The sequence below is a fragment of the Ctenocephalides felis genome, unplaced genomic scaffold, assembly GCF_003426905.1.
Source record: "Ctenocephalides felis isolate EL2017-DRISC unplaced genomic scaffold, ASM342690v1 CF-g0.4_SCAFFOLD_01886, whole genome shotgun sequence".
Taxonomy (NCBI): Eukaryota; Metazoa; Arthropoda; class Insecta; order Siphonaptera; family Pulicidae; genus Ctenocephalides; species Ctenocephalides felis.
Window position 1 is genome coordinate 57,445,493 of NW_020538040.1, and position 17,339 is coordinate 57,462,831.

The following is a 17,339-nucleotide window of genomic DNA, read 5'->3' on the forward strand; positions in this document are numbered from 1 at the left end:
TAAATCTTAAATTAAAAAATTATAGAAAGCATTACTTACTTGAAATTCTTAGATTAACACTTGTACATATTAACAGCACATAACTTGTAAATAATTAAAATAATTGGAGGCAAGCAGTGATTACTGTTTTTATAAAAAATAAATAATAAAATATTATCCGAGGCAAGCGCTTATCCGAGGTGAATTTGATTTCTGTAAAAATTGTTAAAGTGCGAAACAAAAATTTTGGAAAACACGTGTTTGCAATAAACCGTACAGCGATATATGTAATAAGTGTGTGTGATAGTGTTGAACGAGCATAGCGTGGTGTTATGTATTCGATACAAATTGGGAAACATTATTTAGAACATATTGGTATTTTTCGCAAAGGAAGCTAGTATCAGTTCGTTTATTAATACTACGTTTGTCTAAGAAAATAAAAGCCGATTCCGCAAAACGTCTTTGTGAGACTTTGGCGCATGATGAAGAACCTTTGCGTCATGAAAATTGAACGTATGGTTGTTTAGTTTTAAATGTTCTGTGATCATCGTTTGGTTCTATCATGTTTCGCCAATGTAGATAGAATCACAGCTATTGCAAGAGATGTTATAGATCATTTATAGTCTGTTATAGACCACATTGGATACTCGTTCCAAACCAGTGCGCCGCTTCGAATTTGAGAAAAAGGAATTAAGCGTTAAATTGATGTTGCATACTAAACGAAGATTTGCGTTATAAAAAACACAAAGGATAAAATTCCTTAACCCCTTAACTTAAAATGACGAGCAGAGCCCGCGTGCGATTTCTAGGCCAAACGTAAATATTACGGGCGTAGCCCGAGTACGATAATCGGTTCAGAAGCAAATATTACGCATTACGGACATAGCCCGGTACGGCAATCGCAAGTATTACAAAATATTTATTTATACAATACTATAAAACACAAAATTATTTTAATTTTTGTGAAAATCTGTATACTATGTGAAAAAATAGTCACAAACGCTGCGCCAGCTTGTACAATTTTGGCCCAATATTTTCGAACCTAAATTGTAAGTTAAGGGGTTAATGTAAGGCAGATTTGCCTTAATTTTCTTTTTGCGCATTTGTTCGGAGATAACTCCGCATGAACCGACAGTGCCCGACTTCATTATAGAAATCCTATGTCCAGAATCGGTCCGTGTCCGTTGCGGTTGCGTCATTGACAACTCCATAGAACTTGAATTTTCAGCTGTCAAGCGAACGCCACAGCTTATTGTCATGGAGTGCCAAACGTCAAAATAATAAAGATTTTACAGAATTCGATACAAAAGTTGACAAACTATTGAACATACAATTATAATAAATTTTCTGTAGATCATGCAATCGTGCGTGAGTAAAACAAATAAAAATGTAATTTATTAGAATAGTGTAGAGAAAATATGATTTCAAACATTTTTTTCTGATGAATAAATGTTTTTCAGTTTAACAAGATATATTATCATAACAGGGGATTGTAAATACATCAGTCGGTGAGAAAATGTTTATCATGGCAGATGACAAAGTTTTTTTTAGGAAGACAGTCCATAGTTTAGCTCGATCTTTAGCGAAAATTGAAGATGTTGCATGGGAAAAGGTTGATTAAGTGCAAACTAATATTTCTATATTTTTATTTAAATAAATTATACAATATATTTATATTAATTATCATTACACAGGTAGATACATTATTTAAATTATGCCCTAAACAATGTACAACGGATTCAACGTTTATGTTGACTATCCAAAGCCAAGACGCAGTTATTGCACTCGGCATATATTTATTAGATAGCAATCTGACTCATTGTGATATCATAGTTCCATATTTACTTGAACTTCTCAAGGGTCTTGAGGATGCTCAATGGTTATGCAAGGGACAAAAAGCAAGTACTGATCGTAAGTCCTCTTTTTAGTCTGGGTATTATAAATCTTTATAAAATGCATTCTTATATATAACATATTTGTAGGTATTCCTATTGCTGAAAAATTCAGTTTTTGTTTAAACACTCTGCTTTGTGACATATGTGTTAAATCAAGTACATATAGGGAAGAAATAATTAAAACACAAGTTGAAGTTTTTGAATCTATAGGAAATCATGTATTAAACATAAACAGTGAAGTTAGTTTAGATATTAAAGAAAATATCTGCAGAAATGTTATTCCAGTATTTATAGGATTAGCAAGGTCAATGGGCAGATTCTCATCAAGCCATCCACCATTGTTGAATAGGTTATTTCCCCAGCATGAGATTAATATTGAGCATAATCAAATGATGAGAAAAAAGCAGTCAATAAATAAGAAAAGAAGTTTTACTCAGTTTCGATCTATAATTCCACGTTCATTGTCTGGAAATTTTAACAAAACATTTGATTTACTCAATAATGACATTTTGGATCCAAGTAAAAGAAGTTCATTGAAAAGTTTTTACTCAGTACCTTATGACCCAACAACTTATTTTTTTGCAAAGTATGGCTCAAGTTTCAATCAATTTCCAAATATGAGATTTTTAGATTCACCAAAAAAGCAACTGGTCTTACTTTTCTCATTAAACCAGTTACAAAATATTCTTGATTTATCTAAAAAGCTTTTAACCAAAGATAATTTAAAGGTGTTTGATGACATAGCTTTAGAATTTTACATTGCTTATGAAAGAGAACGATTTCCATATCGATCCTTCTCTGAAACAATTAACTTAGTAATTGTCACATTATTAAGAGAATTGTTGCAAAATCAAAATGATCTTCCTGCACCGTTTACAAGAGATGTTCAAGGGTTTGTGAAAGATCTTTTTTTAAATGGACAAACGGAACTACAGAGTCGAAATCATGATGCATCTGAAAGAGAAGACAGGGAAAATAATTATGCAACAGTCAATAAATTTAAAATAAATGTGATGGCCAATGCTGCTTGTGTTGATCTACTTGTTTGGGCTATTGGTGATGAAACTGGTAAGAAATTGATATATAAAAATTAACAAGCAAATTATATTGTAACTTAATAAATGCTTTATAAAAAACTTTATATGTACACATTTTGTTTTAAATTAGATTATCCATTCTCAATTAAGACAATATTAGTTTTTATACATAATAAAATTGATGATACCAATATCATGATATTTGAATTGCTAATGAAATTGAGAAAGGATAGAATTGGCTATTCAAATATAATTTTATTATATTCTAGCTATTATTTTATGAATGCACATATCTTACTTTTGTTGCAATATCTTATTCTAGAGCATGAATCTTCTGATGATGAAAGTCATGCCACCTGCATATCAAATATTATAGGTAGAGCATGCTTGGGTTGTGTTTATTTTATTTAATTTTTTGCAAGCTTTATGAGTAACTATTTGTTATGCATGATCTAATTTGAATTTGATGATTGTAAATATGTTTTTAATGAGTGGCCCTGATCAGAGCTTTTGAATTTCATATTGTGTGTAATTTTGAAATGATTAGTAAAAATTGGTATAAATAAAAAAAAGTTTAATTACAGGTGCTGACAAATTATGCAGCAGATTATCAGAGAAAATAAATTCATCACATAATCATAGATTAATATTGGCTCACATGCCATTATTAATGGTCTGTTTGGAGGTAAATCAGTATGAGTGTAATACTAATTTTATAATTATTTTTAACAATTAATATGCTTTATTACAATTTTAGGGTTTGGGTAAACTAGCTACAAAGTTTCCTAACATTGCAAATACTTCAATTTCATGTCTACGTGATTTTCTTGTTATACCTTCCCCAATTTTATTGAAACTTCATAAGCAGCAGAATACAGGCAAGAATAATCAATTGCAAACCATTAAGTTTACAGGTTAGTTCTTTTACGTACCTATTACATTGTATATGAATAAATACATATAAACTGATACTGCTGGATATATATGTATGTATATATATATATATATATATATATATATACATATACATACATACGTACATACAATAGAAGCTTTGTAGTCCGATACCCAACAGTCCGGAATGCCTGATAGTTTGGTAATTTTTTAAAAATCTCGTTTTTGTCAAAAATGTGCCTTTATGGAAAGTGAAAACGCTCGAGGGCTATTAGAACGTTTTCGTGGTGTTCGGTATAATTCGGACGAACTCGCTATTGTTTGGTGATAGTTATGTTCATGGTAAATTCCGTTGTGTTCATGAACAAAGCATGTTCTACGAAATACATACCCTCTACGTTTTAGGAAGAGTTCGGCCGTTTATTAAGTTAGTCTACTGAATACAGTGGCATAGTATAAATATATCAATAGATTTAACCACCTAACTGTGCAGTGATCATGTTTTCAAAACAAACATGCAACACTAACTCTCAATCAGAAACTAGAAATCATGAAATGGCTAGAAATCATCAAAATTTTGTTTTTTGTAAACATAGAGAATTTTTTTTGTTAAAAAATGAATAATATTATATCGATAATCTAATTAATGTAAAATAAGCTTTGTTGTTTGGATTTCCTACTGATTATGTAGTTTAATTATTAACCTAATTGTTTTTATAATTACCGCCCGATAGTCCGGAATGTTCGATAGTTCGACACGGGGTCGGTCCCGTGCAAGCTCGACTAAAGGACTTTTACTGTTTATATATATTACAATACATCTAAAACAACCATTTGTTATGTTACATATTATATTGCTATTTCATTTCTTCTTAGTTCAAGGAGCAGAATTAAGCACCTCAGATTCCATAAATGAGGGTTTAACAAGATCAGCTCATTCAGCATTTGAAAAATTACGAGATGCTGCAATTGAAAATTTAAGTATTGCTTTAAGAGCTGCTCATTGCTTGGATCCATATTGTGTTCCAGCTTTAGTAGCAAATTTATCAAATAGATTATTTACCGCAGATATGTCTGACAGGTAGACACAAATTATTTGATTTATATTTTTATAAAAGGTACACAAAAAATATTTTTATGCATTTTATTATATTACATATTTCTTTAAATTAATAAGAAATATTTAATTTCACATGATCTGAAAAGTTTTATTCTCATTATTTAGTGTTGGTATTTCATTTTCTTTAAAAGAATATAATATTAAATTTGATATCCATTTATTTCAGTGAAACTCATCTCGTTTCTATGAATACTTTGATTATGTTAGGACATGTGGCAGTTGCATTGAAGGATACTCCAAAGACAACAGATACTATTTTGCAATTTTATCAGCAAAGATTTTGTAAAGTTCCATCAAATTTGGATACTTTGATTGTGGATCAACTTGGGTGTATGGTTATTAGCAGATGTGATCCTCAGGTACAAATGATCTTACTAATTTTACTTTGAAATTTAAAATTCTTATTATGGATTTTTTAGAAAAAACATTAAACTAACTTATATTAATATTAGTGTATTAATTCAGTTAAGAATTAATTTATGTATAATTTTGTGCAGATTAATCATAAAAAAATCAGAGTTAAAACCTCATATTCATTGGTATTCAATGATATGTAATATTGTAATACATTTTGAAATCCTTATTGATTTTTTTTTTAATAAAAAGAAAATACAAAATGGAGAGTTTGTTATTTTAGATTTATGAAGAAATCATGCGAATGTTTACGATGATTACTGTGGAATCTAGTTCTGCGGTATATGGAGCGTCTACAATAGATGATAGGTGATTTAATTGATTAAATATTTTTAATATAAAATGAAATATTTTATTTATAATTAACTAATCTTGTTGTTAACTGAGTTGATTTTATAATCATTTTCAAAATCTATTTCAGGAAACAATATGGCCATGTTAGTGGAGCAGTGATTAATGCACTGGCTAATATAGCAGCTAATTTAGAAGGCGAAACTGAAATGATGGAGTTATTAGGTAGATTGCTTGAGTTGTTTGTTGGACTTGGACTAGAAGGAAAACGAGCATCTGAAAAAGCACCCAGCACTCAAAAAGCTTCAAGCAGTGCTGGAAATTTAGGTGTTCTCATACCAGTTATTGCTGTGAGTTATGGGATTTTTTTATGCATACTTAGTTTACTAGATATTTATTCAATTTAATATTTTAGAATTGGGTCTTTATTTAAGTATAAAAATCTTTTTAAAAACAATTTTCAGATTTTAACAAAATGTAAACGATACCATTTCAAATATCTTATTTTTTAAATACAAATTAAGTATATGCTGAATAGATTTAAAAAATTATGTTGTAGATTAGTGTTTTATATCAAAAGAGAAATGAGTTGAATGCATGCATTTATAAATTCAATATCAAGTTTACTCTATCTATGTATTCAGATTATAATAGAATAAAATTAATTATACATATTTTTAAAAACTAAACTAATACTTCATTTTTATACAATTTTGTAAAATTTTAATACTAATGTGATATTTATCTAACAGGTTCTTGTTCGAAGGTTACCACCCATTAGAAATCCAAAACCTCGTTTACATAAATTGTTCAAAGACTTTTGGTTATATTGTGTTGTAATGGGCTTTACTGCAGCAGATTCAAGTAAATCAATATTTTAATCAATAATTTTTGTGATAATGATGAAATTTTCCTAAATTTATTATATTTTAATAACTCATGTTGAGAAAATGCTATAAGATATTTATATTATTGACATTATTAATTGAAAAAATACTTATATATTAAAATACGTATTTTTTTATTTTATTTAATTTTTATTCAATCTGATTACTCAAATTTATTGCATTTTCAGATCTCTGGCCACATGAATGGTTTATGGGTGTTAAAGAAATTGCAGTCAAATCGCCATATTTAGTATCACAATCATCAGCAAAATTTGAAATGCGTGAATTACAATATACATCAGCCGTTCGGAATGACAGTGTGTCTTGGAATGAATTGAATGAACTCAAAACTCAAATTATGAACCTTTTAGATCACCCTCAAGATATTAGTGCTTTTGTAAATAAGCTGTCATTTGCTCAGTGTACTTTTCTGCTTAGTGTTTATTGGCTGGAAACCCTAAGGTTAATTTATTTTATTAATATTGCATATAAAAAATTTAATACCTTATTAACAATTTTTTAGTTAAAAATTGAAAGCAAATTTTTAATATATAAATTCTATAAATTATGTTGGAATAGCTTTCATTGATATTTTTTATCTTTATGGACGTTTCTAGTAAACAATGCATAATATTAATTTATTGTCTCAGAATTTATATTATATACTAAACTTGATTTATAGAGTTTCGAACTCGTCTGAACCAAGTCTTCAACCAATTTTAGAATATTTGAGTGATACAGAGTTACAAAAGGATAAATCAGGAATGTGGCAATGTGTTTGCAGGTATTTATATAGCTAAACATGGATTATTTAAAATCTTGAAAAGTTTTAATACCATTTTCAGAATCTACTTTCTAAAAGTATATTGATTGTTATATGTAATATGTATGTATAATATTATTTTATTTTTATATATTCAATTCAAATTTTATTTTTTGCAAAACCGAATTATTACATACATCACATATATTATATATTTTTATTCTAGTGTGGGTGATCATGTATTCCAGCAATTTTTAGAAGTAATGTCCAACAAGCCAAAAGATGAAAGTCGTGAACGAGAATTAGAAAGGCACGCTCAATTTCTTCTCGTCAATTTTAATCACATGCACAAGCAAATTCGTCGCGTTGCTGATAAATATTTAGCTGGGCTTGTGGACAAATTTCCTCATCTTCTATGGAATTGTCGTGTATGTATAAGAAAATTGTGTTGAAATGTATTAATTTCATAGTGCTTTTTTTTTTCGTGTTTCAATATGAAATAATTTGCATAAACAAATTATTTTTAACTTCCCAAAGGAGAAGTTTATGTTTTTATAAAAAAATCCGATTCGCTAATTTTATGTTTTCTCGACGTTTCAAGCCATTCTGAATCAAATGAGACCAAATTTGGAAAAAGTGTGTGTGTGTGTGTGTTTGCGTGCGTATATGTGAACAGATTTTTTGTCGTAAATCGACGTTTTCTTAAAAACGGCTAGACCGATTTCAAAAATTTAAAAGCCGTTTGGTGTATCTCGATGGGGATTATTGTTTGTCAGTTTTATATATATTGTTGGACACCGCGTTGATGAACAGAAAAGGGGTGTTGGCGCCGCTATATGCAAATCGGTGTTGTTGCTCTGGACCTTCCGACTTTCCTGAAAACTCACTTGCTGAAAATACTTGAAATTGATAAATGAAAAGACTATTTCAAAAACTTCACTTTATTTCACTTTAAGTACAAGGAACTCGGAGGTATTGGAAGAGAAGTGTTTGCCCGGCGACCGACAGATTAAGACTGATTTATTTCATAATTAATAAAACTAAAATCCTTTGAAACGTAGTGGGGATTTGTCTCGAATGTTCTATACAACGAAAAGGACAAAGTAATGAATTTAGCTGATTAAACAAAATGTTATTCATGCGAACTTGGTGAGAATTGTTAACTAGGCGGAATGTCGATAATAGAATCTTGCTGAGATTTGTCGATGCAGATTTATGATTTCGTGAGAGAATGTGTAATGTCAGCTACTACGCAGTAGTCTGAGAAAAGTTAATATGAACCGTTAATATCAGCTAAAGCTCAGGGGTTCTAAGATTTCAGTCTGGACTTGTTAGGAATCTAATATTATGACAGTGGTTAGCAACTTATAATATCAGGGGTGTACAACACCTCCCTCGCCAATGTAGCGACTCCCGGCGCTACCGTAAAAAAAACTGACACCAAAAGTCACAAAAAAAAAAAATATTATTCAATTCAAGAAAAATAAATAGCAAAAATCGCAACAATTCATTAGATTTGACTAAAAAGTATTAAATATCACGAAAAGGAAAAAAAAAAAGAAAAATTTTCAATCCCCAATACGTTTGAACAGTAATCTTGAATATTCTTAAATTAGCTTTTAGATTTAAATTGAAAATAAAAAATGTGGAAGTTCAATTTTCTTTAACTAATAATTCTATAAAATTATAAATTTATTCAAGATATTTTCTAAATTTACCTAAAACTTGAGATAATTACTCATTAAACATTAACTAAATCATAGACTTTTGCAATAAAATCTAAATTAATACTTGAATTTGTTTAGGTAAATTTAAAATTACAATTATTATTTAATTCAAGGAATCATTATCAAAATTATGTTCACTATTTGCATACTACATTAAAAAAAATCAATAGAATCAATTGATAATCAATAATCAATAATTAATATTCAATAATCAATAGTCAATAATTAATAATTAATAATCAATATTCAATCAATCAATAATCGATAACTAATAATCAATAAGTCAACAATGGATTTTTTTTGGAAATCAATAATTAATGATTGATTATCAATAATCTATTATGCTATATTTAATAATCATAAATCAACTGTTTAAAATTAATAAGAATGAAATAAATTTAAAATTAAAAATTGATAATGATTGAACGTTAGAACATCTGTATTCATTTTTCACCAAATAATATGTTGGCAGTATCCCACCGCTGCCACCAAAAAATATGTTGGACACCGCGTTGATGAACAGAAAAGGGGTGTTGGCGCCGCTATATGCAAATCGGTGTTGTTGCTCTGGACCTTCCGACTTTCCTGAAAACTCACTTGCTGAAAATACTTGAAATTGATAAATGAAAAGACTATTTCAAAAACTTCACTTTATTTCACTTTAAGTACAAGGAACTCGGAGGTATTGGAAGAGAAGTGTTTGCCCGGCGACCGACAGATTAAGACTGATTTATTTCATAATTAATAAAACTAAAATCCTTTGAAACGTAGTGGGGATTTGTCTCGAATGTTCTATACAACGAAAAGGACAAAGTAATGAATTTAGCTGATTAAACAAAATGTTATTCATGCGAACTTGGTGAGAATTGTTAACTAGGCGGAATGTCGATAATAGAATCTTGCTGAGATTTGTCGATGCAGATTTATGATTTCGTGAGAGAATGTGTAATGTCAGCTACTACGCAGTAGTCTGAGAAAAGTTAATATGAACCGTTAATATCAGCTAAAGCTCAGGGGTTCTAAGATTTCAGTCTGGACTTGTTAGGAATCTAATATTATGACAGTGGTTAGCAACTTATAATATCAGGGGTGTACAACAATATATATATATATAGATTTAAGAAAATATATTGCAATATTTTTAATAAAATATTGATATTCTTAGATTTAGTTATATTTTTATACCTTCAGTCATTTCAAAATATTTAATTATTTACATCAGGTTTTGTGGTCAATGTTAGACATCTTACAAGTGTTATCATATAGTCTTCAATTAGATCCTAATGAAGAAACACCTACATTAAAGATTCCTTCAACACCTTACACGATGCAACTTATGGATACTTGGGAGGCTAGGGAGGTGTGTTATATTAATTTAAGGTTATTATTTTAAGATAATTTTATCAAACATTTACTTTTTTCTAGACAATTGTTAAAGATTTTGCAGATCGTTGCCAAGGTATTGTACAAGAGGCAATGAAATGGGCCCCACATTCTACAAGGTCGCATCTTCAAGAATATCCAAATCAAGTATGTTTGTATATTCAAGTTTAATTTTTTATTTATTCATTTTATATGAATGTTTTTTTACTAGTTTTTATATTTGTCATATAGCAATTCTGAATATTTTTTTCCATTTCTTACCAATATTAATTGGTACTGAAACATACTAAGATAAAATTTGTTTTCAATTATTTTTATTTAATATTTATAGTCAACTTTCAATCATTTTATATCAACCCATTTGCTCCTGTATCAAATTACACAAGTTATACAATATTTACTATTATATTTACTTTTTAGAATTTACTGAAAGTATTTTACTTAATATTTGATATGGTTGTTCATTGCCTTGAAAGCGTAATGTCAAATTCAAAAGTGTAGAATTCATACATAAAACAATAATCAAAAACAAGTGTTGACTCAATTAAAGATCTAATCTAAATTGATGAAACAAAAATGATTATATTGTTATTAAATTTGCTTACATTCTTTTAATAACAAGTAGATATATATTTATTATTTTAGTCAAATAACTAGAAAAACATTTATTTTTTATGTGTTATTTATGTTTATAAAATTTAACAACTATACATTTTATTTTATAGGTACCTAGCTCAGCACTGTGGCATCACACAGGTTTAGCGTTAGCTGTAGATTCACTTTTAAACTCCAGTCCACAGTCTACAAGTACATCAGCATTAAATTATTTAACTACAACAAACTCTGTGAAGCGCCCTAAATGCATGAAGAGTGATAGCTCTCGGTTTGTCTCAGTTCTTGGATTGAGAAGCAAGTACAGCGGTGAGGTGTGTAATCATTTTTTTAATAAAATTGTTTATAAAAAATAATACTCAAATACATTATATTTGAATTTTTTAATCTATTTGTTTTATATTATTGGTATAGATAAATAACATATGTCACATATAAGAACATAAGCTATCATGCATTATATGCATTAACTTTGTAACATTCTCTATAAGAGATCACCGCTGTAGTGGATAAAAATATATTGAGATTCCATTGGTTGGCCAAAAAATTTTTTAATACAAATGAAGCAGTTTGCAATATGAAATATTTCTGCAACTTTAATATTGGAGTTCATTCACATAAATTTTTAACACTTCTTAGGTCAGTGGAATGTTGACAGCATTGGGTTCATCAGATCGTAATGATCTGCCACATACCCTTGTTAATTCTATTTGGGAAGCTTGTAAAGAAAAAAGCGATTCTAAACACAGAGGCTCCCTCTGGAGAGCTACTTCTTTATTGATTTCACTACCAGGAATTCATAGAGCATTGCTTCATGCTATTGGTAAAATATTTTTTCATTATAAAGTTGCTGAGAATAAATTTAATTTATTAAATATTTATAATTTATAAATTTTTATCTATGTACATAGTTGAAATTGAGCAATATCAAGTACAATAACAAATTTGTGTTGAATATCAAGTATAATAACTTTTTTTTGTTGTTTTTATTTCACATTTTCAGCGTGGTCTCAGGTGGAGTTATTCACTGGTGATGCTATGGCGACTGCAGTGGAATGCTGGCAGTGGTTACTTACCGCTAGACCAGATCTCGAATTATGTTTCCTGCAGGAAATGCTGTCAGCTTGGCAGTACACCATGGAAGCGAAAATGGGTCTTTTTGCAGATCATATTGAGGAAACTAGTCCATTTGCTGCTTATGAAGGTATATATAGAATGTCCTACTAGCATTAGTATAGTGTACTTAATATCCTGTTTAATAACGTGACCGTACGTCCCGGATTGGCCGGGACAGTCCCGATTTTCCGCCTTGCGTTCCGGCTTTTTCTAAAAGCAATATTTGTCCCGGATTTTTAAAAACACTTGAATTGCCAATATTAAATAATAATTTTTGACATATATTTAAACTAGAAAATTTGAACCGAAAAAATGCGCATATAAGTTTTTAGCTTAGCAACACCCCTCCCCCCCGCTCACACACACATTTTAATCCGTCTCGGATTTTCTGCAAAAAAATATGGTCCTTATGTTTAATCATTTCTTTTAATGCTTAGTATTAATAATTGTGTAAAGAAAATGATAAATAAATATATTATGAAGGCAATTTGGCTATATACTCTTGATATTTAGGATTATACGCATAAATGGTTTTATTTTCCATTTTAGGGTGTAAATTAGAACCGAGGCCCCCATACATAAAACTGCAAAAAAATATGGTCACCTTATGTTTAATCATTTATTTTAATGCTTAGTATTAATAATTGTGTAAAGAAAATAATAAATAAATATATTATGAAGGCAATTTGGCTATATACTCTTGGTATTTAGGATTATACGCATAAATGGTTTTATTTTTCATTTTAGGGTGTAAATTAGAACCGAGGCCCCCATACGTAAAACCTCACGATATTTGGGTTCAGTTCATATCAGAGTTAGTTGATACTGCAAAATATTCTAGTCAAGATAAGATTGATATGTTAGCCACACTGCTTCACAGATCGCTTCCTATGTATGTTGGAAGTTCAGAAAATAAACAGAACAGACATGTAGCAGCAGTTGGAGTCAGATTTAAGTAAGTACTTCATTATTTCAAATAATATTTTGGTTACTTCAATTACTAAATTTTTTATCATGACGTTGAATTGAACAGAAAAATGAATTTTTATTATATCAGTATGATGGTGATTAGTTTTTGGTGACAGAAAGATCAATTGAAGTAATATTGTATAATTAAAAAAATCATTTGAAATATTAATTGAATTTATAAAAAAAAAAAAATACAAGAGCAAAGAAAAACTCCCGGATATAATATATGTTTAACTTTATTACTTATAAATATATTATTATCAGATACAGTAATTAGATATTGATATCATTTCAGACTATTAACTTGTGGTCTATCTTTACTACAAGGAGATATATTACCAAAAAGTTTAGCTAAAAATGTTCTGAGAGAAAGGATATATTCAAGTTGTTTAGATTATTTTTGCGGACCTCAACAAGTAAGAATAATTTATTATTATCCATGATTGAAATAAATTCATTACATTAATACTGCTTTTTATTAAATTCTTTCAACAGTGCCCTAGTCAACCCCAAGAACAATTGAAGGATGATATTATAACATTGTTTAAATTCTGGCAGACCATGCATTCCGATAAAAAATATTTAAAGGCGAGTGTTGTTGGAGGTAAGAACAGTTTTGCATGTTTTAAAGATTGCACTTACAGTTAGCTAAAGTTGTTTAGTAATTATGTAAAAGAATATAATTTCAAAGTGAATAAAGCTATAGTGTTCTGATGATTTACTAATGGCATTTTTAATGTGACAAACATAGGCATTCAAAAACTGTACAAAATTCTTTTAACTTATCTCAAAGTTGTATAGGAAAAACATGAAAATGATTTTATTGAATTAATATTTAAAATTATTTTGATGAATCTAATTTGTAATTTTATAACAGACGGTGCCCAGTTGAGCGTCGAAGGTACTATTCAATTTATTATGTGATGCTTGTTTTGTATCAGAGTATTTGAAATATTTTAGCATGTTTTCAATTTTTGGCGAAGCTCTTCATTAGGCATTTTGTGTCAATGTAAATTATGCAACATTTTTTAAATATACTTTTTGATACATATTATTTTCGGAGCATATATTGTTAGCTTAAATACATTTTTCAAATCGCAAGTACGAAATTTAATTTGTGAATGCCCTCGATTAATAATAAAAGCATGTTTTAATAATTATTGATATTATTTAGCATTTTCATTCGCTTGGTATTCAAAGCATGGGGTTATGTAATCACAATATTTATACTTACTTATATTTATTCTTTCTTAATTCAGTTTATCAAAGTCGATCAGTTAATCATCTACCATAACAATTTTTTCTCTTAAATTGGCAATTCTAACCTGAAACTGCATTTATAACGAACTCTTCGGACGCAATGCGAAAACGGCAAGTAAAATCTGCAGACAAAAATAATTTATGAGTTGAATGTGGATCTGTAAATAATTTTAATCTAAAATAGACCAGAAATAATAGCACTAGAAAATATGATACTCATTTTTTAATGGATAAATGATTTGAATCTATTAAGTTGTTTCATTAAATATAATTTCAAAACAATGATGATTAGAGCACTTGTAAAACGCGCAATTTCAAAAGAATAAAAAAAATGTATGTTGTTTTCAAAAGAAGGCGTCTAGAAAAATACACTGATCAATTATTTGATTTTGTTTAAAAAATAACTGTTTTCTTGTATTCGAAATATATTGACTTAGGTATAAAATTCTATCCGAAAATGTACTTTTTCATAATTCGATTGAAGCAGTTTTTAAATAGCATTGCTTTCCATTAACTAACTAAGCAGACATCTGACATCCTCTTAAAAATATTAAAACTGGCTTATTGTAATAATTAGCAATTTGCCGTGTTACAAAAAAAGAATGAAACTCGAAAATTAAAAGCGATACAAGTTTTTAAAATCTTTACACACAAATGTGAATTTGAATTTTACACAATTATATTAAAATTATTTTAATTGCATTACAGCTTATATTTTTTTCTTAAATGTTTAACAACAGGTATTTTATTGATATTTTAAATTTTTTTAACAATTCACATATGCTAAACTATATCATAATTTAAGGATTTTACATTGGATTTTTACGAACGTTGTTATCATAAGGTTAAGTTAAAGAGTTAGAACTGTATATGTCTTGCTGATATTTTCATGCTTGTTGAATAAGTAAAATACAGATACAAATATTTGCAATCACTTTCTTATATTTTTTACATATATATCTAAAAAAGTAAAAAAAAACACACAACTATGTCGGCAAATTTTAATTGAATGTAAATATTTTTTTAACCATGGTTTTGTAAGAGAAATGTTAAATTAGCAAAATTCATTTTTTTCATAGATACATATTTTAAGTTATTATTTTTTTGTAGTTACATATTTTAAAAAGTTGTTTTAAAAGCCTTGCTTCGAATATATCTTATTACCGACTTAACTCATGAATGAACGGTACGCATACCGACGTAATTAAAGACGTTAATTTAAATAAACTGATATGAATTGGATTATATTTTTGCAGTCGTATTAAATTGCACTGATTAATTACCTTTAGAACAAAAATTTAATTTGGTTGCGATCGTAAATTTTTTGGTATGATATTATTTTATACATGTACACTATTTTATTAATAAATTCCATTTATGAGAATTAATTCAATTGTAATTTATTTCTACTTTGTTCTAAAATTAAAAACAAAAATAGTTTTGCGGTTGAATCAAATTTTTAGTTCTAAATATTATAAAAATGTTAGCAATTTGATGGCAATGACTCGCTTGTTGAATTACTTGTTAATTTATTGGATAACCAAAACAATGATTCTGAATAGCATGAAGTCTTTAGCGAAGCATAGACAATTTCAATGCATTCACAAATAAAGATATATGCTCTTGTACAACTTGTTGATGAATTAAGTTTGCCAATAAAATGAAAAATGTATTTTATGGGTTAATAATAACATTATAGACTTTGATATGTACCCGCCGTCGAGGTCCCTTACGAATTCTCTAACTTCGGAAGTGCGTTCCAACAGCAGCAGCGACTTTTCAAAGCCAACGACTGGTTGGATCAACACCGTCCCTTTGTCTGCCAGTTCCAACACACTGTCGAAAAGATCGGCTAGATCAAAAAGGACTATAAATAATGCCGATGTTTTCGTTAAGGACTACATAAAGAAACGAAATCTTATCTTGGAATTATTGGTAAGACTATCATCGTTTAAATAAACAATTATTAATAGCCGATTTGAGTTTTAATTGTTGAGTGATTAATTTGGCAGTGATTAATTTACGACTGGCTTGTACATATCTGCTTATTTAACTACTATTAAACTTTTTCTAAGTAAGTTTACTTGTAAAATACATTGCATTGTACACAAATTGAACTTTTTGATAGAGCAACCGCACAGTGTCACATGTGATGTATTCAGATTAAATTCCGAAATATCGCCGATTGTAATTTTCTTTATCTGAATACGTATGCTAATTCATTTCCAAAAAGCGGAGCAGATCGATATATTTAGTGTTTAAACTATTGCTTTCTTAAAGAAACTATTTGTCAGTCATTGGTTCCTGAAAATATTTTACACGTATTACTTTTCTGAGTATTGCTGATGACATAATTTGCTACAACACAACCTGCACCAAAAACTTTTATAGTTGTTTCTAAATGAAACGGAATTTTGCCCAGCCTGTATTTTTAGTGGTACATGTTATAATGAAATCATATTTTGCTAATATATATATATATATATATATATATATATTCAATAGATAAGTCCTGGATTTTTTCAATATATGATGGTTTTTTTCCGAACAGTAAATCCAATAATAAAAAACAATTTGTTTTTTGAAGATGTTATCCGACGTTTCGGAACTAGGTACGTTCCATCATCAGGTTTATTCTGTCAAATACAATGTTTTTAAAATACTGATTAACATTATTAACAATGGTCAATACAGATTAATTAGAAAAAAAATTTTTGTTATAAAAGGAATGATTATGTACCGGATAGATAGTAATAAGACTTAACTAAAAAAGGTTTTATATAAAATTGAGGAAGCAAAAATTATTTACCTGTAATATTTATATATCCATATCACTAATATTTTTTGTTAAAAACACTCGATTTTTTTGGAAGATATTTGTAGATGTTACGACTACACAAGACTTAAAAACACACTGATATGGATTTCTGTCTGCCAGATGTAAAGGACAAAGCACGGACTCTTGGCAAAAATGATTTTTTATGGCTTTGTT

At 28.6% G+C, this 17,339-nt stretch overlaps 1 protein-coding gene across 1 annotated transcript; it reads left to right on the forward strand.

Annotated features, from left to right (window-relative positions):
* Positions 1–1,246: 1,246 nt before the first annotated feature.
* Positions 1,247–16,282, forward strand: LOC113378508 (phosphatidylinositol 4-kinase alpha; the record flags this gene model as incomplete). The annotated part of the gene is given in 23 exon segments (XM_026619047.1): positions 1,247–1,368; positions 1,440–1,591; positions 1,674–1,890; positions 1,962–2,942; positions 3,496–3,596; positions 3,669–3,825; positions 4,682–4,886; positions 5,092–5,284; positions 5,563–5,648; positions 5,761–5,980; positions 6,383–6,494; positions 6,706–6,979; positions 7,200–7,301; positions 7,507–7,708; positions 10,230–10,367; positions 10,433–10,537; positions 11,116–11,316; positions 11,642–11,825; positions 12,006–12,206; positions 12,866–13,073; positions 13,383–13,503; positions 13,583–13,691; positions 16,047–16,282. Coding segments are annotated over 22 exon segments (4,449 nt in total), but the record flags the coding sequence as incomplete, so codon positions are not given.
* Positions 16,283–17,339: the final 1,057 nt, after the last annotated feature.